The sequence below is a fragment of the Delphinus delphis genome, chromosome 13 (genome assembly GCF_949987515.2).
Source record: "Delphinus delphis chromosome 13, mDelDel1.2, whole genome shotgun sequence".
Lineage (NCBI taxonomy): Eukaryota > Metazoa > Chordata > Mammalia > Artiodactyla > Delphinidae > Delphinus > Delphinus delphis.
Window position 1 is genome coordinate 15,044,884 of NC_082695.1, and position 24,461 is coordinate 15,069,344.

The 24,461-nt window shown below is 51.1% G+C and overlaps 2 protein-coding genes across 5 annotated transcripts in view; one reads left to right on the forward strand and one right to left on the reverse strand.

Annotated features, from left to right (window-relative positions):
* Positions 1 to 5,606, forward strand: part of TPCN1 (two pore segment channel 1) — a 64,350-nt gene extending 58,744 nt beyond the window's left edge. For 2 of the 4 annotated variants that reach the window (XM_060028143.1, XM_060028144.1), the window contains exons 26-28: positions 776 to 915; positions 1,110 to 1,190; positions 2,828 to 5,592. In XM_060028143.1, coding sequence (XP_059884126.1) covers positions 776 to 915; positions 1,110 to 1,190; positions 2,828 to 2,947 — 341 coding nt within the window. In that variant the 3' untranslated portion in view covers positions 2,948 to 5,592. Of the gene's footprint in view, positions 1 to 775; positions 916 to 1,109; positions 1,191 to 2,827 lie in introns of all 4 variants that reach the window. The other 2 variants (XR_009521680.1, XM_060028145.1) reach the window with 2 other exon arrangements.
* Positions 5,607 to 5,761: 155 nt separating this feature from the next.
* Positions 5,762 to 24,461, reverse strand: part of SLC8B1 (solute carrier family 8 member B1) — a 31,187-nt gene continuing 12,487 nt past the window's right edge. The window contains exons 9-16 of the mRNA XM_060028146.1: positions 21,855 to 21,914; positions 21,498 to 21,628; positions 19,862 to 20,003; positions 13,754 to 13,875; positions 12,056 to 12,209; positions 11,190 to 11,270; positions 9,968 to 10,032; positions 5,762 to 6,922 (exon numbers count right to left, since the gene is read on the reverse strand). Coding sequence (XP_059884129.1) covers positions 6,725 to 6,922; positions 9,968 to 10,032; positions 11,190 to 11,270; positions 12,056 to 12,209; positions 13,754 to 13,875; positions 19,862 to 20,003; positions 21,498 to 21,628; positions 21,855 to 21,914 — 953 coding nt within the window. The 3' untranslated portion in view covers positions 5,762 to 6,724. The remainder of the gene's footprint in view (positions 6,923 to 9,967; positions 10,033 to 11,189; positions 11,271 to 12,055; positions 12,210 to 13,753; positions 13,876 to 19,861; positions 20,004 to 21,497; positions 21,629 to 21,854; positions 21,915 to 24,461) is intronic.

Sequence of the window (24,461 nt, forward strand, 5' to 3'; positions counted from 1 at the left end):
CCATGTCCCCTGCATTGGCAGGCAGATTCTTAACCACTGGGCCACCACCCAAGTCCTGGCTTAGCTTTCTTGATCTCTTATTTGCATTGATTTTTCAAATACTAAATGACAGAAAAATGCACGTGATCTCATTTAAAAAATCAGAACAGTACAGCCCGGAGATCAAGAAAAATCACAGGCTGATTGTGACCCCAGCAGCCCTCTGTCCCGCCTTCCTCATCTCCCCGACTGTTCATCCTTAGCTGTTCCCCCTTTTAGTTGTCGTCTCCGCATTTCTAAACCCCGTGTTTGTCCTCTGGCTCTTGATTTAAACGGTGTAAATACCGTTGACCACAGAGCCTAATACTACTTCCTTCTGCAGCTTGCAACCCCTTGTCTCCCTTTTCCTGGAGTGCATCACTTTCTGCCTAATGATCCTTCATTCTTGCCAGATTCTCCATCAGAACTGCCACATCCCTGTTCCTACTTGTTTCCAAATCTCTGTCCTCTCAGACTACCTGATCATTTTCTTTTTGCTCGGAGACTCCCTCCTGAAATCCTCTGTCCCCTGTAAGCTGGCGGCCTGACCAGTGCTCCTGACTGCCCCAGCAAAGGGAGGGGATGGGGAGGGACGTGAGTTCCAGATGGTGGGGGGAGGTGGTCGTGCTGATCCAGAGTTTTGCTGGGAGAGGGAACCTTAAGGCCCCCATAGGGCGCAGGGAGGATGGCTAAACCAAGCCAGACGGGGGGCTCTGAGTCCCAGGCTCCTTCCCCCTGCCACCCTCCCATCCTGCAGTTGACGGCGGTATCACCCTTGAGAAGGAAATCTCCAAAGATGAGCTGATTGCTGTCCTGAAGCTCTACCAGGAGGCCTGGGGAGCCGCCTCTGACATCGCCCAGTTGCTCAAGATCCTCTCCCAGATGGAGAGATACGAGGTGGGGAGCGACAGGGCCTCGTCCCACAGAGGGAGCGGGCTGTGGCTTAGTGCAAACGCTCCCCCGCTGTCCATCCCCTCAAGTTTTGGTGACACTTTTGGGGGGCACCGTTGCAGAAGCCAGAGGAGGGGGTGAGGCCGGGCGCCAGGACCTTGGCTCCAGGTGGTCCCTGCAGCCTTTCTGTTCTTCTCTAGCAAAATACCTTGGTGTTTCTGGGACGGAGATCGAGGACCAAAAGCGATCTGAGCCTAAAGATGTACCAAGAGGAGATTCAGGTAGGAGCACCCCGGCCGCGCTGCCCAGATCCTCCTGTCTGGGGGTGGTCCTCCCGCTGCCGAGCAGAGGCCGCTCTCTGGTCCCCATCTTGATGTGTGGGGAGCTTAGTGGGGAGCTGTGGGATTATCTGCTGACCACTACCAGTGGACCACTGCTCGGGTCGGCGGCGGTGGGGGGGGCTTCAGGGCTCAGCCTTGAACCCTTGAAGCATTCCCCAACATAGGCAGCCACCCTGTCCACTCTTCCACATATGTCACTGACCTCATCTCATTCTCCTCCTCTGAGCCAGAACAGCAAAGGAAACGCGTACAGCGGGAGACGTTCCAGGCAGAGCAGGGAGCGTGGGGGGCCCTGGCGAGCTGGCCTGGACCGGCCTCTTCAAAGAGGATGGTCCTTCCCACATCCAGCCAGACGTTACCCGATAGGAACAAGGGCCTGCTGCGCCTGGCTCTCTTGGGGTTTTTGATTGTTTTTGTTTTCTAATTTAAGAGAAGGGAAAAGTCAGATATTTTTTTTGCGAACTCTCCCCGTCTTCCCACATTGGCTGCTAAGTGAAAAGAGCTTGCGAAGCAGCCCGTGGGCTGGCGCTCTGCAGCCCAGACAGAGCCATGGACTGCGGGCCACCTATCTGCCCAGGCTCCCAGCTCCCTCGCCAGCCACTGTGACTATGCTGTTTTCAGGCTGGAAACCCTTGTTTCCCTGGGACAGTGATGACCAGGGTCTGAGCCCAAAAGGCCGGGAGGCCGCAGTCCCCTGAAGTGACTCGCACCTTATCTGTAAAAACACAAGGGGTCTGGGTGAAGACCTGGCGAATCACTGCACTCAGAGTCACAGAGATGAGGAATCAACATGAGCTCTGGTGTCATAAAACCCGGGTTTGATCCCAGGCTCCGTGACCTTGGGCAGGTCACGCAGCCCATCCCCATCTATGAGAGGGGGACAGTCCCTGCCTCATGAAGCAGAGGAGGGGACGGCACTAGACACGCCGCCGGGCCGTCCACTCCTGGCCTCAGTCTCCCCCTCTGTGGAATGAGGGGGCACAGAACTAGGCCATCTCTCTAATTTTTTAAGCTCTAAAGTTCTGTGGTTCAGACTCTTTAAAAACATAGGGTTTATATTTAAAATTTCTCAATTACCTGAATACGTCTGTCCCTGAAAATGTCGGATGATATAATGATAATAGTCTTAGGCGGGTGAGCTCTCACAGCCGTTCTGGAGGGCAGCAAAGCAACCGGGGAGTCGGGAGAGGCACTCAAGCTTCATACAACTTTATACAACTTCTGAGCTTCGGGTTTCCTGGGTGTAAAATGAGGACACCCAGCTCAAAAGGGGTAACACAGGGGGTTGGCGAGGGGGTGGGGGGCACACATCCCTTGGTGAACCACACAGATCGTGTTCGCGAGTAAAGGGTGTTATTACTACCTGGGCCTCACTGAAAGCAGGCGCACTTGACAAGGAGGTTTGCAAATCTCTAGTTAAGAAGGGAAAGGTTGCGTCGCCAGTTTTCTATTTAGGGTCCTATTCAGAACTCCCAGCAGGCCTGGGAGGGTCACAGCGCTGCCCAGCCTGGGTGACCCCGTTAGGCTGGGGGGCAGGGCTGGGGCCCGCTCAGCACCCTGTCTGCTCTCTGCCTTAGGAGTGGTATGAGGAACACGCCCGGAAGCAGGAGCAGCAGCAACGACAGCTCAGCGGCCGTGTGGTCCCCACCACCCCGCAGCCTCCAGGCAGCCGCCAGCGCTCCCAGACCATCACCTAAGCCCAGCCTGCAAAAGCCATCTCTTCTATGCAATAACACAATAGTATTATTTTACTACGATGTATCAGAATAATGTGTGTATATGTTTTATATATATATACATACATTCATAAATATGCAAATATTTATATATAGGAAAAAGGAAAGACAGGCAGACAAGCTGAGGTTTGGTTTGTACCCACCTTGCCCTGTTAACCCCAGAAGTCAATTTCATTTTGGGGGGAGCAGGCCACTAGGAGCTCTTCTTAACATGGAAAGCTCCAGAAGGCCCCTTCACGAGAGCACTTGAATGGCTTCTGCCGATCTCTGCAGGGCTTGCCTTCAGCGTGGGCCAGCGTCCCTAGGCCAGATCTATACCGTCTTCCTGTTGCTTTCAGAATCCCGCCCAGGCTGACAGCTAGCTTCCCCACTAACCTGCCTGTGGCCCACATCCTGGGCTGTCTGTGTTCTGCTTTAGGGACAAAACCACTTAGGAAGGAAAGAACCCACATCCTTGGGTTGGTATGTCTCTAGATATAATAATGAAATTGGGCGTTCCCTTGGGGGACCAGTACCCAGCACCTACTGGAACGAGTGATCCAGGGCTGTGGTTATTCCGTATGGTCAGATCTCAGCCAGTGCCAGGAGGCGAGCGAGGCCGTATCCCAGCTCCATGAGCCTTTTCACCTACCCTTCTTTTGGTTTCAACCCTTGTTGCTGAAAATCCTCCTGAGATGGCCTTTGGAATCACAGCCCAGTAGGAGGAGGAAGACGGGCAAGAGGCCAGGCCGATGGCTACCACCCACACCAGGTCCTGAAATGGGCTTTTTCTCCTTAAATCCCTTTTCCTTGGGATCGTCCTGTTTAAGCAAAGAGACATTTTGGTTAATTCAGGATTCTGCTAAAGACAACAGCAGATCCTTTCACGTGGGTGCATTTGCTGGAAACGGGAACAGAGAGCACAGAGGCTCACCTCAGGCTGTCCACGGCCGCCCTGCGGCTGAACCCGTGGTCTCCTTGGCCAGCTCCCCCCTCACCTTGAGCAGTCGCCCTCCGTGGACCTGACTGAGGTAGGGCTGGGGACACGGCTCACCCCGAGGTTTCCACTCCCCGGAGTAGGTTCAGGTGGCCTGTCAGTTTCCTGAGTTCCCCAGGGACCTTGGGAGAGTTCTCTGAGATCAGGAGGCAGTAGGGGCTTGAGCCCATAGCAGGCTGTCGGCGTTGGCAGCTCCGGTGAGCGGTGGTGGCAGCGGCAGAAACAAGCAGGGTCAGAGCAGAGGGAGCCTCGGCTCAGCTCTCCTGGGCGGGGAGCCTATCTCAGTGCAGGCAGCAGAGGTGGCAGAAGCAGGGATGAAAGGGGCGGGGGGGGGAGGGGGCAGGGGAAGCGGCCTGCACTGGGCATCCTGCCCCAACCCCCGCTTTCCAGCTGCCTCCACTGCCTCTGTGACTTAGGGAGGCGGGTGGGCAAACTCCCCCTCGCCACATCCTCTTCCCAGACGGGCAGGGCCTGATCCCGGGGTGTGGTACCCCATCCCCACGGCCAAGTCTTCTCGACTGTGGCCTTGGACGGGCTGGTCCCATGGCCAGCACCACACAGCTCTGCCCCTCACTAGGGGAGAAGTGGTGGACGTTTCTGTTTTTAAAGCACAGCCCTTTAGGGAAACAACGAATCACTGAGAACCACTGAGATTCCCCAAGGGAATCGGGAGACAGACGTCCTCTTTTCTCTCTGGAGGGCCACGGGCCATCGCAGGCAGCTCGGCACCGAGCCCCAGGCCAGAACCCCTTCCCCGCTCCAGAGAAGTAACTTTGCATATTCGGGTGCCTTTCAGCTTTTGTTTATTGAAACGGGCATTCTGGAAGCAGGAGTCAAGGGGCGGCTTCCAGAGGAGGGCGTGAGTCCCCCGACCTCAGCATCTGCCCCCAGGAGGCTGAAACCTGGGAGGGGCACCAGGGAAACTGAGCGCAGCCCCCCAGCCCCCAGGGTGAAGGCTGGTACCAGGAAGAGTGGGATCTAGTCCAGGCCTCCCAGCCCCATCCTGTGAAAGGCCCTGGTGTTAGCCAGGGACGGGATGAAAGCCAAGTGGCAACAGTGCTGAGGCACCAGACTCCAGCCACTGGTGGGCACCCTCATTACTGAGGCTGAGGACAGCTGCCCCCTCGGGGTCACTGGGGGCCTCCTCAAGTTGACCCTCCGACTTGTACACAGGCCATCGAGCAGGGAGCGGGTGTCACCCAGCGCTGTGAGCTCTGGGGACCCAGGACATCCAGCTCGGATGCCCTCTCACCTCCCACGTCAGCTGACCACCACCAAGGTGAGATGCACCGACTGGGTCTGGGTCACACCACCTGTCAGTGTCTGTGATGGCCCTGGGCCCCTGCCCCGCTTTCGGGGGGACACCATCTGGCCCCTCCTCCTTGCTTCCCTCCCCCAACCCAGCCTTACTCCACACCACGTGACAATCATTTTGTACAGACAGAGGGGGCGACGCTGTAAGGTTTTTGTACAATGGGGATTTGTTACCTGGAAAACCCACCGCGTCTCCGGATTTCTGGCGTATTAATAAAAGAGCCTCTGCTTTGTACACGCGGCTGCTGCCTCGTGACTTCCACCAGGCACCATTCGGTGGCTTCTGAGATCGTGGGGAACAGGGAGAGGACCCATCCATGCCCATTCCTGACCCCACCTCAGCCCCACCCCTAGACGTGCCGCCAAGTCCAGATCCGTCAGGGCCAAGCGCCTTCGGCCCTGGAACCGACCACTCGTCAGCCTGACCCAGGTTAGGAAGAACCAGTAACAGCCGGCTGTATGTTGTTTTCTGTTTACTTGAAATATTTAATAATTTTTTCATTGGAAAAAAAGACAACTGAGTCCCTTTACTGCCGGCATAAGGCATTGAGCAAACAGAAGCGCTGCTTATTGAAAAGGCGGGTCACTGGCTGACAGCAGGAAGGCGCCCGGGAGCGCTCATCACCCTCCCAGGAGGTCGCAGGCAAAGCAGCCCCAGCCCAGGGCTCCCCCTGAGGTAGGCACAGGGCACAGTCACACTGACTCCTGTTTTGCGTCTGGGGAAACCTCCGAAGCCAGCAGACAGTTCTAGAGGCAGCCTAGAGCTGTGCTGTCCGACACGGCAGCCACTCGTGGGCCAGTGCCACTGGCTGCTATCTTGAAGTGATATATATTATCATTAATTTCACCTTTTTCTTTTGGCTTTATTAACGTGGCGGCTAGAAGATTCAAAATTAGGTACATGTCTCGCATTCTATTTCTGTTGGACAGCGCAGCTCTAGAACTCAGCCCGCATTGGCCCGAGGCCCACAGCACACAAGCTGTTCTATCTGCCAGGTCCGAGTCACCCTGACTCCCTAAACACGGGTTTGGCAGCCCTGAGAGAAGCAGCAGGAAGGCGACAGGGCGTGACTGTGGGGAGGGGCCTGGGCCTCCACAACTGTCTCCAGCCCTGAACTCTTTGGGGTCTTCCAGCCTGGAAGGCACCCAGGCATCCCCTTCGCCCCAGACCCCAACTTTCAAGAGGCTCTGGAGATAACGCAAGGAAGTCTACCTGCTGCCTGGAACTCTGTCCACAGGGAAGCCCAGCCTCCGCAGCCCCAGAAACAAGGTTTAGCTGACCTAACTGCACACAGCGGCGACTGGGAAGCTTCAGCAGAGAGTGCACACCCCGTTCACGGTCTCGGCCACGCTCGCCTGAGCGGGTTCGAATGAAGAAACTTCATCCTCCATCTCACCGCCTGCAGCGACACTTCCCGACCACCAGGCGGACCCCGACACAGCTTCACTCACACAGTTTTCAAGTGGATCACTCCAAACTCGGTGAGCAGGGCCACCAGGAGGAAGGTCAAGTACAAGAGAAGCAGGCAGCAGCCGTAAACTCTGTTCAGCTGGAAGCACTGCAGTGGGACCGAGACCAGGGAACAGACGAGGCTGAGGCCTAGGGTGCCAGCCAAGACCCACACCAACAGTCCATCAGGCTCCAGCTGCGGGGAACACGGGGAGAGAGGCTGGGTCACTGCAGCCGACAGTCCAACTGAGGTTTGAGGGCCCCTCGTTAGGGGCCAGGGAGGGACTTCTGGCCTGCCCAGTGGGATGGCATCCCGCACCTTGAAGTTCAATGTTTTTAAGCCACCTGGTATGTGGTAATTTGTTATGGCAGCCCCAGGAAACTAATTCATATAGGTTATATATATATATATATATATATATGTAGATACGTATGTATATATAAAAATATGCATATATATGTATACATATATATATTACATGCAGTAGTTGAAAAATTCTCCAGCAACACAGAAGAATAAAAGGCAATGAAATTGTCCTCTTCCTACTTCTCTCCCTTTCAGATTTAGTTAGCATCTATCTAACATATATGGAAGACTTAACCCTAGGTGCTATGCTAGGTATATTACACCCACCTTAGCTACCAGTCCACAGTGAGGAAACCAGTACAGCCGACCCTTGAACAGCACTGGTTTGAACTGCATGGGTCCGCTTATATGCGGACTTTTTTCAACAACTATAGTACTTGTATTTTCACTTAACGATCTTTAAATTAAGCGTGGGGGGGGGGAGTTGGTGTTGAATTAGAGATCACAGTACGTGGAATTGAAAGAGCTAGGGTTTGAGTCGTGACTCTATGCAAACTCTTTCGGCATCCTGTCCCCCGTCAGTCATTTATCAGTTCCTTTGCTTTTGAGGCAGAGATAGCAGTACTCGGATTTGCGACTGTGTCAGGGACTCAGCACCTCTAATTCCCATGTCGTTCAAGGGTCAGCTGTAGTACGTGACAGAGCCCAAGTCCGAAGTCCAAGCTCATACCCTACCCTGTCTCCCCATACAGTGATACGTGTACCCACAGATGTGTGGGTACACGTGTGCACATACAGGCCTGTCCATCCATCCTGAAACCACAAATGGGACCATACAATAGGTACGTGTGGTTAAGAGCAACCTGTTTTTCAGCCAACCATATGCCACGGACATCCTTCTATGATGACCTCTCACGATGCCCTATGTCTTATGCAATTAAAAGCAGGATCACAACGGCAGTGGAATGCAGACAGACAGACACACCCCCCCCACACGCATTCCACAAGGAGCCAGAGAAAAGAAGTAGGGCCCTCAGGGGGCCAACCCCTAAAGCCTCATTATCAGAAGCCGCCTGAAAATCGAGAATGAAAGGAACCTATTAAACCCCTGAAGAGTATAAACAAAATTTGCAGACAGAGGGTGTTTACCCCTTAGAAAAGCAAACTTTTCAAGCGTAAGTAGCTATTTGCTTATGGGCGTGGCCACTGTGAAAGGCCGCCCTGCTGCCAGTTAATTACAAGTCAGCCGCAAGAATCTGTTCAACAACTAGCTGCCTCTTGGAGAAAGAGGTGGGCGACTTTGTTCCCATTGACGACGCCATCATTCAGCTGCACATTCCAAGTGCTTCCACGCGATTAGCCTTAAAACCATCCCCTGGGCCACATCCCCTCCCCGTCTCCATCCTTCTCTGGTTTGGCCTCTGAATCCAAGTCCTTGGGAATGCAAAGCTGGGGCCCGAATCTAGGTTGACTCTGCCTTGCACGGGGTGCTGCTGGCCCTGCGCACCATTTCCAAAGAGAAAAGTTCACTTAGGAATCTCGATTTCTTCTCTAGAAATGCTGGATTATCTGGCCACAGGAGGCCCACCTGAGTCACCCACAAGATTTGGTTACCTGCCCTGAAGTAGTGTTTGAGTTTTCAACCTTGTTGGAAACCTGTTTCCAAGTGTCCTAACCTTCATCGGTCCCCAGGGAGCATGTTTAAAATGCAGGTTTCCAGCCCCCAGCCCCTGGAATGCCTGGGTCAGGAGGTCTCACGCGCTCCCAGGAAATTCCTGGGTGCCCCTGAACCCACAGAAACTCTGCTGCTCAGTGCATTTCAGAACTTCTCCAAATCTATGGAGATCCCCCCTTTCTGGGCTGTTGCCAACATTCTCTCTCACCCCAGGCAGTGGTGGGATAAGGTGTTCAGCCTGGCCCGTACCTCATGTCTGCTTATCCAGGAAGCTTGTGGTGGTGGTGGTGGTGGTGGGGGGGGGGGGGCACCAACCCCATTTCACAGGTGAGGAAACTGAGGCTCAAAGATCCTCAGAGTCCTGATTCATTCAAAGTCACATAGCAAGAGACTTCAGTGATGAGACCAAGACCCCAATCCTGGGCCTTCCCGCCCCTTTCCCTCAAAGCTACATCTTAATTACTCTGTGACCTTGCAAGGAATACCTTTTTTAACCCCATATGCAAAATGTTTTTAAGATATTCTACACATCAGATATGTCGCAAATGTAGACAAGTCCTCTCCCCAGTAAGTGTCATCTACTGAGATGTGAATGGTCTCCGGTCCAGAGAAGGGAGGGGGAAGAGGAGGACCGGGAGGAGGGGGAGGAGGAGGGAGAGGGAGGAGGGAGGGAGGAGGGGGGAGGAGGGGGGAAAAGGGAGGGGGATGAGGAGGGAGGGGGGATGAGGGGGGGGAGGATGGGGAGGGGGAGGAGGAGGGAGAGGGAGGAGGGAGGAAGGAGAAGGAGGAGGGAGGAAGGAGGGGGAGGAGGGGGAAAAGGGAGGGGGAGGAGGAGGGGGTGGGGGAGGAGGGAGGGAGGAGGGGGAGGGGAGGAGGGAGGGAGGAGGGGGAGGGGAGGAGGGAGGGAGGAGGGGGAGGGAGGAGGGGGAGGGAGGAGGGGGAGGGAGGAGGGGGAAGGAGGGGGATGAGGAGGGAGGGGGAGGAGGGAGGAGGGGGAGGAGGGAGAAAGGAGGGGGAAAAGGGAGGGGGAGAAGGAGGGAGAGGGAGGGAGGGGAGAGGAGAGGGGAGGAAGGGGAGGAGGAGGGGGAAAAGTGAGGGGGATGAGGAGGGAGGGGGAGGAGAGGGGATGAGGAGGGAGGGGGAGGAGAGGGGAGGAGGAGGGAGGGGGAGGAGAGGGGAGGAGGAGGGAGGGGGAGGAGAGGGGAGGAGGAGAAGAGAGCTTTATGAGGAGGCCCCTGAAGAAGCATCTGGCCACTCACCTCCACCGCCACGTGGCCCCTGGAGATCTGGAGCAGGCAGCCCAGCCCCACGCCCACCAGGATATCTGCAGCCCAGCTCAGGAAGTTTGCCAGAACATAACGCCGCATAACCCCGACCACACAGCCCACTGGCTTTCTTTCTGACCTCTGGCTGTGCTCCCCCTCTCCCCAAAAGCCACCCTACCTGAGGAGACCTTATCCAGTTTTAGCGCCTCTAAGAGAGTCTCCAGTGCACATTTTGCCTCAGTCTGTAAGGATCGCAGGAGGTGACAGAAACGCTTGGTACCTGGTAAGATGGAGAAATGGGATGCGAGGCAAAGTGACCACCCACGGTCCACTGGGGAGACTGGTGACGGAGCATGTCTCGGGGCCACCTCTAGGGGTTGTTCAGGGGACACTGCTCCAGCCAGGGCTCCGTCCTTCCCACCCCAACCTGGCTTTAGGGCTGTGGTCAGGAGAAGCCACAGCCCTAAAGCCAGGAGCGGGTCACAGTGAGCACCGGGAGTGACAGACAGCAGGAAACGTGCTGCACACAGGTCACACAGCTGGCGTGCCGCAGCGCTGAAACCGGCACCCAAGACTGGCACCCAAGACTGTCGAGATTCAAAGCCCTGTCTTTTTCACAGCCCCAGGCAGCCTGAGCCTGCCTTTTCTATATAGACCAAGGGGTGGCAAATTAAAGCCTGCAGGACAATCCGGCCCAAGGCCTGCTTTTATTAATGAAGTTATATTGGGACCCAGTCACGCCCATTGGTTTATGTATTGCCCATGGCTGTTTTCACATTACAACAGCAGAGTTGAGGAGCTGCAAAAGAGATCCTATGGTCCACAAAATCTAACATATGTACTCTCTGGCCCTTTAAGAAAAAGTTTGCCAACCCTGACATCTACAGACCATGACATCTGTAAGCAAGAGGGAGGGGTCTTCCACAAGCTTAGTGCGTGGGCACCTACTAATAATACCTCTGCCCAACAAGACGAATGTCTGCCATCACTGCTGTTTGCCAGGTGCAAAGCACTTCTGTCACCTCATTCAATCCTTATAACAACCTATGAGATCAGTCCTCTCAATATCCCCATCTTTACAGATGAAGAAGCTGAGGCTCAAGCAGATGCATCACCTGCCCCAGGTGCTCCAGTGAAAGCCAATCTGGGGTGGGGGGGGCGTGGAGCACACCCTCGGCTCCCAGCACTGAGGGCAGGGCGGTCCCAGAAAGGATACTGAAGATGATGCCACCAAAACAGGCCGAGAACGCCATCCGCGGGTAGCCCTGGCGGGCCAGCGTGAGATCTGAGAAGACATCTGCGTGGAAACACGAGAAGGCCTTGAGGTGTGCAGGGCTTCCCCTAGCCCTCCTTGTTCATTCACTCCTTCATTCTACCCACAGTCATTCAGTCAACAAACACTGATGAAGGTCTGCCTGGCTCTGGCACTAGCTGGCTGGGTGCTATGGGAGGCCACATCATCCCGTAAGACACAATTCCCTTCTTAATTCCTTCTACCTGCCTCTTTTCCACCAGGGGCAACTCTGAGGGTGTGACATGCCACCACCAATCTTTCACCCATGTCCCGTCTGCTGCTAGCACACACAGTACCTCGGGGCAAATGAGGAAAAGGGGCCCAAAAAGGTGAGTGGAAGGAGAGCTAGACTTTGGGCCCCCTGATCCCTTGTCAGGATGCTCTTGGGCAGTGTACAACCTGAGCAGCCCTACTTGGCAGCTCTAGCTAGAGAAGGATATCTGTATGTATGAGTGAATGCCTACCCATGTCGCACACCCACGGACACATTCCTCCTGGTTGGCTGCAATGAGCTCCATGTCCTGCCTGAAGTCTGGGGAGCCACTGAGTGTCCATGCATCAGAGAGTGGGGAAGAGGCTGGGGGCTTCTACAGAGCCTCCCGGCTCAGGTACATTCCGGGCCATCCCACCCAGATGCCCAATGATGGTCACTCCAAAATGACGGGCACTGACCACCTGCTGAGGGCAGATGCACTGGACGCCCCTACCCACATGCAATTCTGTCTGGAGGAGCAAAAAGCAGTGAGGTAGCTGTGCTCATTCTAGAAGCCCACCCGGCCCCAAGTCACCTCCAATGCTGTTCCCCCAGGCCAGCAGCGTGAGCCCGAGGACAGTGTTGCTCAGCCGGAAGACCACACCCAGGGACCGTAAGATGTTCACCACCTCCGTGGCAGCTGCGTTGATCCACAGGGCGCTGGTCAGGAAGCCCAGGAAAGCAAAGAGCTGGGGGAGGGAACAAGGACACAGCCTTAGTTCCTCAGCTATAAAATGGGACAATAACAGTACCTACTCCGTGAGGTTGTCATGAGCATAAAATGAGTTAGTAGATGCAAAGCAGTTAGAGCCTGGCATATATTACGTGCTCAATAAAATGCTAGATCAATATTACCATTTTGTCAAAAAGGAGTTCACCATAGCTTTCATCAGATTTCTAGTCTATGGACCAAATGCCATCTCATCACCAGAAAAAGAAACTCCATACCCGTGATCAGTCACTTCCCAGCCCACCCAACCTTCCTCCCAGCCCCTGGCAATCACTCCCCTATTTTCTGTCTCTCTGGATTCGCTTATTCTAGACATGTCATAGAAATGGCCTCACACAATATGTGGTCCTTTGTGACTGGCCTCTTTCACTCAGCATCATGTTTTCAAGGTGCATCCACCTTGGAACATGTGTCAGTACTTCAAAGACTAGTAAGAAACACTGCCTAAGACCATTTCTCTAAATAATCAATTGGCTGAAAATTCAACTTCCTTTGGGCTGGTACATCCATTCAGAGTTTCTGAAAATAGAAACTAGAATTTTTAAAAGCAATAATTAGGAAAAAAAAAGAAAAAAATTAAGTAAACTTCTGAGGAAAAGGTCTCTGGACAAACTACCTAAAATTTTTTTAACATCCTGCAGAGGTGAGAGAATGGGAAAAAAACACCCCCAAAGACCAAACAACTCCATCACTGGAATGTGATTATTAGGAACCCAGGTGCTTCCTAGTTAGGATGGTGGAAAAGAGTCTGGTAGGTCTTTAAAAAGGTAAACATACAGTTCACATTTGACCCAGCAGTTCTACTTACTCCCAGGAATACACCCAAGAGAAATGAAAGAATTATTTCTACAGAAAAAAATTTAAAGCAATGGTCATGGCAGCATTATTCATAATATCTAAAAAGTGGGAAAAAAACCCAGGGTCCATTAATGGATGAATCGATAAACAAAATATGCTATATCTGTATAATCGAATAGTATTCAACCATGAAAAGGAATGAAGTACTGATACATGTTACAACATGGATAAACCTTGAAAACATTTTGCTAAGGGAAAGAGGGCAGTCATAAAAGACCACATATTGTATGATTCCATGTATGGGAAATATATAGAACAGGAAAATCTAGAGAGGCAGACAGCAGACTCGTGGTGGCCAGGGGATGGTGGGGAGGATGGGGAGTGACTGCTACTGGGAACAGGGTTTCTTTTTGGGGTGATGAAAATGCTCTCAAATTGTGGTGATGGTTGCACAACTCTCTGAATATAATGAACACCATTAAATTGTATACCTCAAACGGGTGACTTGTATGGTGTATGAATTATAGCACAATAAAATAAAGCTGTTACCAAACGAAGTGGACCCTGAACAGTAACAAAACTCCTTAAAAGTGGCTTTAAAGACCTGTCATGGTGGGAAGTGATTAGCGGCCAAATTGTCCCAGAACATCTGCCCAGGAGACCTCAGGGTCCCCTCTCCCGGCTTGGAGAGTCTAGGTTTCTTACCCAGTGAAGCCTGGGGGGCTCACTGTTGGATGTGGCAAAAAAGGTCACTGCAGCCAAGGCTGTGCCTGCGATCACCACCACGGCCCAGACGGGAAAGAGGCCACCTATCTCATAGACGCCATCTGCAGAGGGACGAGAAAGGGAGCTGGCACTCTCCGTGGCTTCAACTTGGCGCCTCCTCCTGGAAGCCCCCTAAGAATGACTGAGATGCTGTGGAGGGGAGACCCATGGATAAAACCCACAGATAAAATTCGATTGTTTGGATATAGGGTAGATACCTCCTATGTGCCCAGCCCTGTCCTAGACACTTCAGGGAGACAGAGAAATTAAAGACACAGCCCCTGCCCGCAAGCTACTTACATTGGAAAGAAAAGACAGACACATGAAAAACACTCTCCAGCCTTTTGTTGTGGAGCTAGGATGGGAATGGCTAAGACTACTCACCACCACTATCCTTTCCCGTGCCCATGGCAAACATCACTAATCAACCATGATGCTTTGGTCCAACTGAGCTTCAAGACAGCACCCTCCAGCCAGGCATTACCAATGGATGGGCATCACTCCATGAGATGAACTGTACAGTCAAATACAACCTTAGCCACTGATCCTGGCTCTCCTGAGAAGTCTACTCCACAAACCAATCCATTATAAAGTTACGAAGGTTCCAGAGGCTTCATATAAAAACACCGAAGGGAGGAAACCCTGCAGGCAGGCAGAACACTCTAGAATTCTCCACATACCATCCTTTCACCACTAGTCTCAAAGGCAATGGATGGTTCAACTGCCCAGGCACACGTAACAGGACTTTCCTTTTATTCTTTCTTTAGTCTAGCTCATGGGCTCACAAACATCAGTGGGCATAAGGATTACACGGGGGGGCTGAATATATAAAATTGTGTGCACAATACACTGTGGGAGACTTTCAGGGGGTAATTTTGACGGATGTGACTTTTACTTATAGAGCTGGCTTTGGAACCTGACGCCTGGGTGAGAGGGCCTTTCTCTGTATTCCCCATTCCTGCGTTAGAGGAATTTCAGCAGGTGGCTGGGGCATGGGGTAGTCAGGAAGGACTTCTTGGCATGCTGAGGATGTGAGCTGAGTCATAAGCAGAGAGGGGCACAAGGGTTCTACAGGAAGAGGGAAGAGATGGGTGGGAAGGAATTGAGCAAGTTCGTGTCATCAATAGCAGAAAAAGGCCTGGAGAAGGTGGTTGGCTCAGGGTCTCAGAGGCCTTGAATGATAGTTGGAGGACATGGGCTTTTTCCAAGAGGCACGCGGGAGCCATGGAGGTCTTAGAGTGGAGGAGTGACCGCAACATGTGAAAAGTGGCACTTTAGAAAGATGGCTCTGGGGGTGGCCTAGAGAGGGAGGATGGAGGTTGGCAGTGAGATTGGGAGGCTTGGCTGGTGGACACGGCCCTCCCCCCCGCCCCAGGCAGGGCTCTCTATCTCTACCCTCGATTCTCCGCCTTAACTTTAATCAATGAAAATAACCCGCTCCTGATTAATTCTATCAAATGCTTATTAACCGGAAGCATTTTTGCCGGATTTATTATCTCCAGCAACGTTCAGTTCCCCAATAACCATACGGTTCTACCTAACGTTAACTGCCCTCCATACGGTTCTGCCTAACGTTAGCCGCCCTCCATACGGTTCTGCCTAACGTTAGCCGCCCTCCATACGGTTCTGCCTAACGTTAGCCGCCCTCCATACGGTTCTGCCTAACGTTAGCCGCCCTCCATACGGTTCTGCCTAACGTTAGCCGCCCTCCATACGGTTCTGCCTAACGTTAGCCGCCCTCCATACGGTTCTGCCTAACGTTAGCCGCCCTCCATACGGTTCTGCCTAACGTTAGCCGCCCTCCATACGGTTCTGCCTAACGTTAGCCGCCCTCCATACGGTTCTGCCTAACGTTAGCCGCCCTCCATACGGTTCTGCCTAACGTTAGCCGCCCTCCATACGGTTCTGCCTAACGTTAGCCGCCCTCCATACGGTTCTGCCTAACGTTAGCCGCCCTCCATACGGTTCTGCCCTGACAGTGACTGTCCTAGGCTTTAACTTTAGCACGTGAAATTAATCTTACTAAAAACTACAAAACTTAAAACTTAATTACCCCTCAAGCACCTTCAAATTCTGCAAACTTGTAGGGTATTTTCCCACTATCATACACCGCGTACCACCCTAGTTAAATCTATCAACAAGCCAAAAATCAGCATCTTCTCTCCTAGACCTAATCTGACTAGAGAGAGTTTTACCAAAAACCACTTCCCTTATTCAATTAAAATTTCTCTACACTAGATTCAGACCAAAAAGGTCTAATCACACTATATGTCCTATCATTCCTCATTACCCTTACTCTAAGCATAATTTTATTTAATTACCACGAGCAAACTCCATAATAACCACAATACCGATAAGCAGTACTCAACCAGTAACAATCACCCGTCAAGTACCAAAACTATATAACGCTGCAATTCCTATGGCTTCCTCGCTGAAAAAAGCCAGAATCACCTGTATCATAAATAACCCAATCTCCTAGTCCATTGAACTTACATAAACTTCCACCTCTTCGTCTTTTAAAACATATAGCACTGTTGAAAATTCTACAATCAGTCCTGAGAGAAGTATTCCTAAAACAGTCTTATTAGAAACCCAAACTTCGGGACTTCCCTGGTGGCGCAGTGGTTAAGAATCCGCCTGCAGGGGACACGGGTTCGTGGCCCGGTCCGGGAAGATCCCACATGCGGCAGAGCAACTAAGTCCGTGCGCCACAATTACTGAGCCTGCACTCTAGAGCCCGTGAGCCACAACTACTGAAGCCTGCGCGCCTAGAGCCCATGCTCCACAACAAGAGAAGCCACCACGATGAGAAGCCTGCGCACCGCAAGGAAGACCCAACGCAACCATAAATAAATAAATTTATAAAAAATAAATAAATAAAAATAGTTAAAAAGAAACCAAATTTCAGGGTCAGTAGCCACAGCCATTGTATAACCAAATACTACCAGTATTCCCCCTAGATAAATCAAAAATAGCATTAAGCCTAAAAACGAACCACCAACATTCAACAGAATTCCAAAACCAACACCACCACCCACAATCAACCCAAGTCCTCCATAAATAGGTGAAAGTTTTGAAGAACACCCCACGAAACTAATCACAAAAATAGTACTCAAAATAAATGTATGTTATCATTCTTACATGGAATCTAGCCATGTCCAATGACATGAAAAATCATCCTTGTTATTCAACTATAAGAACACTAATGACCAACATCTGAAAATCACACCCATTAATAAAAATTATCAACACACTCATTGATCTTCCAGCCCCATCAAACATTTCATTGTGATAAAATTTTGGTTCTCTAGTAGGTATTTAATTTTACAAATCCTGACAGGCTTGTTCCTAGCAATACACTATACATCAGACACAATAACCGCTTTCGCATCAGTGACACACATCTGCAGAGACGTAAATGATGGATGAATCACTCGGTGTATACATGCAAATGGAGCTTCCATATTCTTTATTTGCCTATTTATTCACGGAGGACATGGCCTATATTATGGGTCCTATACTTTCCTAGAAACATGAAATAGTGGAATTATTCTGCTATTCACAGTTACAGCCACTGCGTTCACAGGCTATGTATGACCACGAGGACAAGTATCATTCTGAGGCGGAGAAGTCATTACCAACCTTCTTTCGGCAATCCCATACGCTCGACAGAACGTGTCGAATGAATGAGGCGGCTTTTCTGTAGATAAGGCCACTCTCTCACGAGGCTCTGCCTTCCGTTTCATCCTCCCGTTTATCATCACAGCACTAGCAGCTGTCCACCTGCTATGCCTTCACGAAACAGTACCTGATAATTCCACAGGAATTTCATCCAACATAGATAAAATTCCATGTCACCCCTACTATACCATTAGAGACATCTTAGGTGCCTTACTACTAGTTCTAGCACTACTAATATTCGTTTTATTTTCACCCAACTTACTAGGAGATCCCAGCAAACCCCCTCAAAACACCACCACACATTAAACCAGAATGGTATTTCCTATTTGCATAGGCAATCTTACGATCAATCCCCAACAAATTAGGAGGAGTCCCAGCCCTCGTCATTTCAAACTTAATCCTAGCATTTATCCCAATACTCCACATATCCAAGCAATGAAGCATAACATTCCGACCTCTTTTTTTTTTTTTTTTGGTACGCGGGCCTCTCACTGTTGTGGCCTCTCCCGTTGCGGAGCACAGGATCCGGACGCGCAGGCTCATGGCTCATGGGCCCAGCCTCTCCGCGGCATGTGGGATCTTTCCGGACCGGGGCACGAACCCGTGTCCCCCGCATATCGGCAGGCGGACTCTCAACCACTGCGCCACCAGGGAAGCCCAACATTCTGACCTCTTAAGTCAGTGTCTGTACTGAGTACTAGTGGCAGACCTATCAACACTAACATGAATTGGAGGACAACCTGTAGAACACCCCTTCAACATCATTGGAAAGCTAGCATCTATTTTATACTTCTTTCTAATTCTAGTATTAATACCAGTAATCGGCATCATTGAAAATAATCTCCTAAAATGAAGAGGCTTTGTAGTATATTTCATTACTCTGGTCTTGTAAACCAGAAAAGAAGGACAACACATCTCCCTAAGACTCAGGGAAGAAGCTTCAGCTCCACCATCAGCACCCAAAGCTGAAATTCTACTTGAACTGTTCCCTGACATTTTTTAATGGGACATTTACAGGATTATTGAGTACTGTGTATTAAAATGACCCATTTTTACCATAAACTGCTATGTACATCATGCATAACTGTGCTGCTCCCACAGTCTGGGGGTTCCATCCAGTGCTCGGCCCAGAAGCGGGGTCACAAATGCATTAGCCTGGACCAGCTACCACTAGATGGTGTTGGGGCAGGTGGACAAGACACTAAATATCATAGAATCACATCTCAGGAAACGGATTCCTTCTTCAATTCTCTCACTGTAACAAATTTAAATACCTTAAATGCATTGGAAATGATGCCAGTTTCCTACTGATGCAAGTGATACAGATTCCTTTCCAATAAATTAAAAAAAAAAAGAGCTGATTTAAGTATCAGATATAACAGTTTAGAGTGAGAGAAAAATCAAGATCGTTCCTGAATGACTAATGCTTGGGAGCCCCTCTTTTAAGAAGCCACAAGGATGGTGAAGCCAGCCCGCAGGCTGGAGAGGCCGGCCACAATGAACCAGACAGCTGGTACCCATAGGGGGCGCCCTTCCCAGCTCTGGGGCCACACTGTGTCCTGATGGGCGCTCCTTCCCTCAGTGCCTGTGTCCTCCCAAAAAATGGAGGAGAAACACAGAGAATTTGGCAGGCTTTTCATCCAGACACTCTTTAGCAAAAAAGCCACAGCCAGCCATGCATTTGCTACCAGAGCCCTACCTCCACTCCAGGAGATGCCCCTGGGTTGAGGGGCAGGAGCCCAGATGATAGAGAGAGGAATGGGCAGCATGAGATACTAAGGTCAGACAACGGGAAGAACCTATGTAGCGGCAGTTAGAAGACACCCGACAAGACTGGGTGTTGCTTTAGCCAGAGCAGTTCAGAAAAGGAAAGCCTGGGGCAGGCGGGGGAAGACTCAGTGCCAGTGGGGACCGGCCAGGTCACACAAACGAGTGAAGTAACCCACCCAGGTCACCCAGTAGGCTATGGAGGGATCTGTGAGGAATCACTCAGTGGGCACCTGCGTTGTGTGTGTGTTGGGGGGTGCCCCTCTGCTCAGCTCCAGCCGATTTTGCTTTTAGGAATGTGGCCCAGACCTTCTTGAGAAGCCCAGGCCTGGATTTTGACGTGAAGTCTGCAAATTGTGTAAGGCAAGGGAACGAGCCAGAGGGCTGCACTTGGTCCCAGGGCCACCAGTGTCCAGCCTCCATGTGGAGCCAGTGGGCCTGGACCAAGAGACTGCGGGAGACTGGCGTCCTTCATGGCACAAGCATACATTAAGTGCCAGGACGGCCCCTCTGGCCCAGGGTCCCCTGGTGTGGCTGAGAAGAAAACTCAGGAGTATGGGGCAGAGGGAGGTGGGCTTGCCTGGGGGAGGGGATACTCACAGGCCCCCGACTGCAGGGTCAGGACCAAGAACAGGGGGCTGATGACCAGGTGCAGGCAGTTGAGGGGCCGCTTCCAGTTCCCATCCTCCTTGTCGGGGTCCATGACGGGAACAGTGAGGAGCAGCAGGAACTCCACGGGCAGCTGTCAAGTGTGGGAAGGCAGCGAGGCCTGTGCTCGGCTGGCCCCACCCTGAGCTCAGTTACTCAAGAACACGGCTGTTGCTAATAGAGCACCCACTGTGTGCAGGCCCCAAAGTGCCGGGATTAGCCTCCTCCTGCTGCTGTGACACGCTGCCACACACCGAGGGCTAGCACGGCACCCCAACTGCTAATCCTGACAACGCTGTGAATAGGAAGTCTAATTTTCCTACCTTTCAGGTAAAGAAACTGAGGCTCAGAGAGGTTAAGAAACTTTGCCAAAGCCACACAGAAGGGTATATGAAACCAGGATAGAGGGGCAGCTCTGACTAACCCCACACCTTGTGTTTTCAGCCGGTAACTAAACCACTGATAACACTTACGGAGTGCTTACTATATGCTAAGCACCAGAGTCAGCCCTCTACATATATTAGTTCATTAAATTGTCACAATCACTGTAGTAGGCTGGATATGGTTCCCAACTCTTCAGTCCCTTCCTGTAACAGAATTAAACACTCCCACACTTTGTCAAATGACTAGAGTCTGCAGAATATATTTCCCTGTCCCACTGATGTTGAACTTGGCCATGTCACTTGCTTTGGCCAATGGGCTGTTGGTGAATGTGATGTGAACAGAGGCATAAAGTGTGCTTGGAGAGTTTGCCTTGGTCTTTTCTGCCAAGAAAAGAGCACACTCCCACTGGCCCCAGAATGAGATGGGGGGCAGACCTGAACCACCAACCAGAGTCACCCTAGATGACTTATAGGCTCTTGAACAAGAATAAATATTGTCATCATAAGTTAATGAGATGTTGGGGGGTTGTTTGTTACACAGCACTGTTGCAGCAATAACTTACTAATATAACCACTCCAGAAGAAAGGTACTGTCATTATACCCATTTTTCAGTGGAGATAACTGCAGCTCAGAGAGATGAAGTGACTTGCCCAAGGTCATGATGTAGCCAGAGCCACTGTGGGGTATAAATATAGTTTATTATCTACCCCTGGGTCTGAGAAGGCCTAAGAGGTATCCACGTTGGAGGGCTGTGAGGTGAGACCCCTGACTTTTTCGGTCTGGGTGGTGGAAAGCAGCTGCAGTTGTGCCTCATGTAAACCAGCCTGGATACCCCTGCCCACATCGAGACCTCAGGAGACGTTTAGCTCAGGGAAGCAGTGGGGATCAGAGGAGAGCAATTTCGGCCTCATTTGGACTCACTATGACCCACTCCCTCTCCGTCCCAGTTCCCTGCCCTCACCTGGTCAGGAGGGGTCCCATCTCCTCTCTCTCTGTCCCTGAGAAGATGCTCTCATTCCTCCATGGGGGGAAGAGCCCCAGCTATGCTCCATGACTCAGTTTCCCCATCAAGTTCCAGCTCATCTATTTCCCCATCAAGTCCTCAGCAGAGGCCGACCCTCCCCTCATTGCTCTGGAGAAGGTCGAGGGGCAACTGTCCTGTGCTGTCATGAAGCCAGGAGCCTGGCTCAGAGTCCCCCCTTACCTTGAACGCCTTGAGGGCCCTCCAGTACACTGGCTTGGTCCTCCACTTCCTGTAATTCAGGGGGTTGAGGGCCTGCAACAGGATCTGAGCCGTGGTCTTCTGGTAGAAGAACAGCGGCCGGTACTCCTCACCTGGGGGTGAAAGGTGGGAGGGGCAGCTGTCCATGGCTGGCTCAGCCTCCGGGAAACCCTCTTCCCTCCCCATCCCACCAGTCCCCCCAACCCTTGGGAAGAAGGAAAAGCCCAGGGCCTGGTAGGGGTGCAGGTAAACCTGGCCCAGAGCTTAGCCGAGGTGGGACCTGGATGGCCCCATCTCCCCACCTCTCCATCCCAGCCAGGCACAGGGCACTGGACTCACCGTAGTCATAGCTGTTGGTATTAGAAGACACCCGATCCTCCTCGGAACCTGACAGCACCTCTGTAGGAGAGAGGGGAGTTTCCCATGAGCCAACTGGGGCACCCAGACCCTCCACCACTGTTCTAGGGTAGAGCACCTCTGGGACAGGACAGTTTTCAGGGTGCAAGTGTCCAGGCCCTCTGTACTTTGGATTTCTCAGCAATCACCCTGCCCGCTCAGAAATTCTTACAGATTGAGGAAGTCTAACTCACAAAACATTTTCAAATGTAATGAGGCAGCCATAATGCTAAATTGAATAAGGGTGTTTGAAGACATAATTGAAACACCTACTGACTTCAATTTTGTACCTTTCAGAATTTGGAACCCACCATATTTTTCTTTTCCAGTTGCAACTTTTCTCGGGAGTCCTTGGGAATGATTAGAGGACTGAGTCCTGTAAAGAAGGGCTTCCTAAAAGGAAAATGGCCTTTCTCAAGTGAGGAGTGCTAGTACTGATTCTTCCTCTGTGTGACTTTAGGCCCTTCTCCAGGTCTCATTTTCCCCTTCTGTTCCAGCCTGGAGGCGTATGATGGGTTTAAAAGACAGCACAGGGTAATATGTACTGAACTCTGAAGGCTCAGTTGATAAAGAGGGCAGAAGAGGAAAAGTCATGGTAGACTTCCTGTAGGAGGAGTCACCAGCACCTGTGTCAGGGCCCCAGGGATTGGAGAGGTAATGAGATAGAGTCTGGCCCTCTGGAAGCTCACAGTCCAACAGATGGAAATACAAGCAAATTAATAACAGAATGGAGAAATAAAGGCTGTGCTGGGGAGAGTCTGAAAGCTGTACAAGCCCAGAAGGGACACCTGGGGTTCTCTGCAGAGCTCCCTCCAGGCTGAGTCCTTAAGTCTTTCAGAAGAAGTGCACACCAGGGAGAGGGGACAGCACACGCAAAGGCCCAGAGATAGCCAGACGGAGCATAGCGTCTTCAGGGACACGGGGGTAGCCCTGCACAGCTGGGGCATGGAGTTTGGGGTATGAAATGAGTCTGGAGAAGAAAGCTGAGGCCCAGCACAAATGGCAGCAGATCCAGTGCAAGGTTCTCAGGCTCACACGCTGAAAGCAACCAAGCACATCATGGGGCCAAGTGAAACAGGCTAGGAGGCGGAATTCTGGTTTTCCAATCAGGTCTGCAACCAATCCACCCCCACGTGTTGGGGCTGATGACAGAGAGTGGTGGGGACTGGGGCAAACTGGGGACCCACACCTTGTCCTAAGAGGGAAGCCCCATTCAGTTCTAGGCATTGTGCCAGGCAGGGATGGAGGACCAGATGGTCTCATGTTTCAAGAGAAGTCACAATTTATATCAAGTCATTTCATTTTAAGGACTTCCCTGGTGGTCCAGTAGGTAAGACTCCACGCTCCCAATGCAGGGGCCCCGGGTTCGATCCCTGGTCTGGGAACTAGATCCCACATGCCGCAACTAAGAGTTGGCATGCCGCAACTAAGAAGCCTGCATGCTGCATCTAAGAGCCAGCACAGCCAAAATAAATAAAATAAATAAATATTTTAAAAATTAAAATAAAATCTTTTCATTTTAAATCTTGGCCTAATATTTTTTAAAAGAACACACTGGTCACACCACAAAAAAACAACACTTCTGTACAGAAGAGGTGGTCTGTAGGTTCCCAGTTGTGGCCTCTGGCATTGTGGGTAGGGGGATGGCTTTTGGGGTCTGAGGAACAAGGGTCAAGTCCTGGCTCTGCCCCTCTCCAGTACCTATGGCCTGGGAAGAATTTGACTTCCCTGTTTCCTCACCCAAAAAGACGCTAATACTATAGGCCCTATCTTACAGTCTTACTGAAAAGAATGAATTTGATAATTTAATAATTATTGACAATTATTGATAATTTACTCAATAAATTGTATATGTGTATGTATTTTGTATTTGTGTGTTGTATGTGCGCTATGTATATATTTGTATATGTGTGTCTCTGTATATGTGTGTGCATGTTTATATATGAACTTGTGTACGTGTGGACTATGTGTATATGTATTTGTGCACGTGTATTTATATGTGTGTTGTGTATGCCATGTATGTATTTGTACATATGTGTATTTGTACATATGTGTATTTGTGTGTATATTTGTGGATGTAGGTGTGTGTGTGGATATGTGTGCGCATGTATTGCGTGTGGTACATGTATTTGAGTATGTGTGTGTTGTGCATGTATTTGTGTACATGTATGTAGCATGTATGTATATATATTGTATATGTGCGTGTATTTGGGAGTGTGTGCTATGCACGTATTTGTATATATGTGTGGGCTGTGTATGTATATGTATTTGTGAATGTGTATTTATATATGTATATGTTGTGTATGTGCGTGTTGTATATGTATTTGTGGATGTGTATTTGTGTGTGTTTGCAGATATGTGTGTGCAAGTATTTGCGTATATGGAAGCATCTGGATTTCACCCCGACGGTAGGGGGCGCATTCCTGGACGCAAGTGGTGACAGCTTGAAGATGTGCCCTGGCAACAGGCAGCAGCATGAAGAACTAGTGAACTTGGACAAGCAGGTGATGATGAGGCTTCACCAGCACAAGGAAAAGTGCAGAGGTGGGA